The sequence below is a fragment of the Phanerochaete carnosa genome (assembly GCF_000300595.1).
Source record: "Phanerochaete carnosa HHB-10118-sp unplaced genomic scaffold PHACAscaffold_1132, whole genome shotgun sequence".
Lineage (NCBI taxonomy): Eukaryota > Fungi > Basidiomycota > Agaricomycetes > Polyporales > Phanerochaetaceae > Phanerochaete > Phanerochaete carnosa.
The window spans coordinates 372-2,004 of NW_006768759.1; the positions used below are offsets into that span (position 1 = coordinate 372).

General features: G+C 60.1%; 1 protein-coding gene across 1 annotated transcript; it reads left to right on the forward strand.

Moving 5' to 3' along the window:
* Positions 1-332: 332 nt before the first annotated feature.
* On the forward strand, positions 333-1,582 carry PHACADRAFT_203422 (uncharacterized protein; the record flags this gene model as incomplete). Its single annotated transcript, XM_007403408.1, has 2 exons — positions 333-777; positions 834-1,582. Coding segments are annotated over 2 exons (1,194 nt in total), but the record flags the coding sequence as incomplete, so codon positions are not given.
* Positions 1,583-1,633: the final 51 nt, after the last annotated feature.

Below are 1,633 nucleotides of genomic sequence, written 5' to 3' on the forward strand. Positions count from 1 at the left end.
TGATGCAGGTCGGGACGATATAAAATGCGGCGCCCGCCTTGTCCTCCTTCGTTCCACACCACATCGACCCTCCCATTTCGCACTGTTGATATTGCCTTCAATCCTCGCCTTCACATTTTGAAAACCGCATCGTATCGCTCAGACCACCCAGTCACTTTTACAACGCGTCTCTGAAATCAACAATAAGGCCACATCAATTGTCTGTTCTACCATTTACGCCTTCGCCACTCGCACAATAATCACGTACAAGTGGATACAGCTCCCGAAGAGCATCCTTATCGCGCTCACAACGACGCGTCGCGTACAACCAACCGCCCCGCAACCAGACCACAATGCTCCCGAACAATACCCGCGCCACATCCCCCGTCTTGCCAGCCACAACGTCCAGACTGGCGGAGCTGGATACGTCAATTGCATGGCTCGATCACTGGCTCGAAACAACCAACGGCCCCGCATCCGATGCTCCTCCCGGGCTCCGTGGCATCGCGCAGCGGGACCGCGTCGACATGAGCGACCTACACGCTGAGAGAGAAGAGAAGCGGGACCTACTGGATGCCGAGCTGTTCGACTTCGCGAGCGACCACGATGGCTACGTCGCCGAGTCCGACGTCGAGGAAAATGGCCAGTCCAGCGACGACGAGAGTGGCTACGACGGCGACGGTGACAGCGACGGCGCGCATGGCCAGCTTCTGCCTGTTCGCCGACGTGTCTCGCCGCCGCTCGAGCACCGCGAATATCGCGTCGTGAGCCCTCCGCCAGCTTTCCTGCAGAACCGAGGTGAGTTCCGCTTATTTGATGTTCGATTTGGATTAACACTGACGCCCCTTGCGCAGCCTTAGCTCGCTCAAGTCTTGGACAGCCGTCGCATGTCCCCGAACACAGCGTCCAAGCGCCAAGAGATAGCGACGTTCGACGAGGAACTCGTACAGCGGTATTCACCGTTGGCCAGTTCGCATCGAACAGACTAACAACGAACACAGCCGGACAAGGCGCCGCCTTGTCTCGCAACCACCACCTCCAATACAATGCACCTTCGGGCTGCGCCGACCGCGTCTCAACCCCACTCGCCACAGGCGGCTACCGGAACGCACCTGTGACCGAGAACCAGAGGGGAAAGAAGAGAGCACGGGAGGTCGAGGAAGTCAAGGAAGAGGAAGTCGATGAAAAGCCCCGGAAGAGGCACGCTGCGGACAAGGAGAATGTTGCCGCCGGACCCAGTGAGTACGACGACGACGACGATGACCATGAGAGTCGCAGGCCTCAGCGCAGCACAGTCCGCCCGTCCTTCTGCCACCCGTCTCGCTATGTGGAGAACCGCGACCGACTTCACGTGGCAGGTGCTGCCAATATGTCGGCAGCCGCGCCTGCCACGCCTGTTGCTCCGCCTGCCCCTATGCCAGCCGCGCCGGTCGCTGCGCCGATTCCCGCGGTCGCCGTACCAGCCGCGCAACCGGTTCAAGGTGCCTTCATCGTCATACCGCCTGCGCCTGTTTACCTCCCGCCAATCTTCCAGGTACTCGCTGACCTCCCTAACCCACCGTACAATATCGTGCTGCCTCCTATCATCGCACACCAGCCTCCGGTCATCGCAAACCAGCCGGCGACAATGCAGAACCCCAGGATGCGGCTGGGC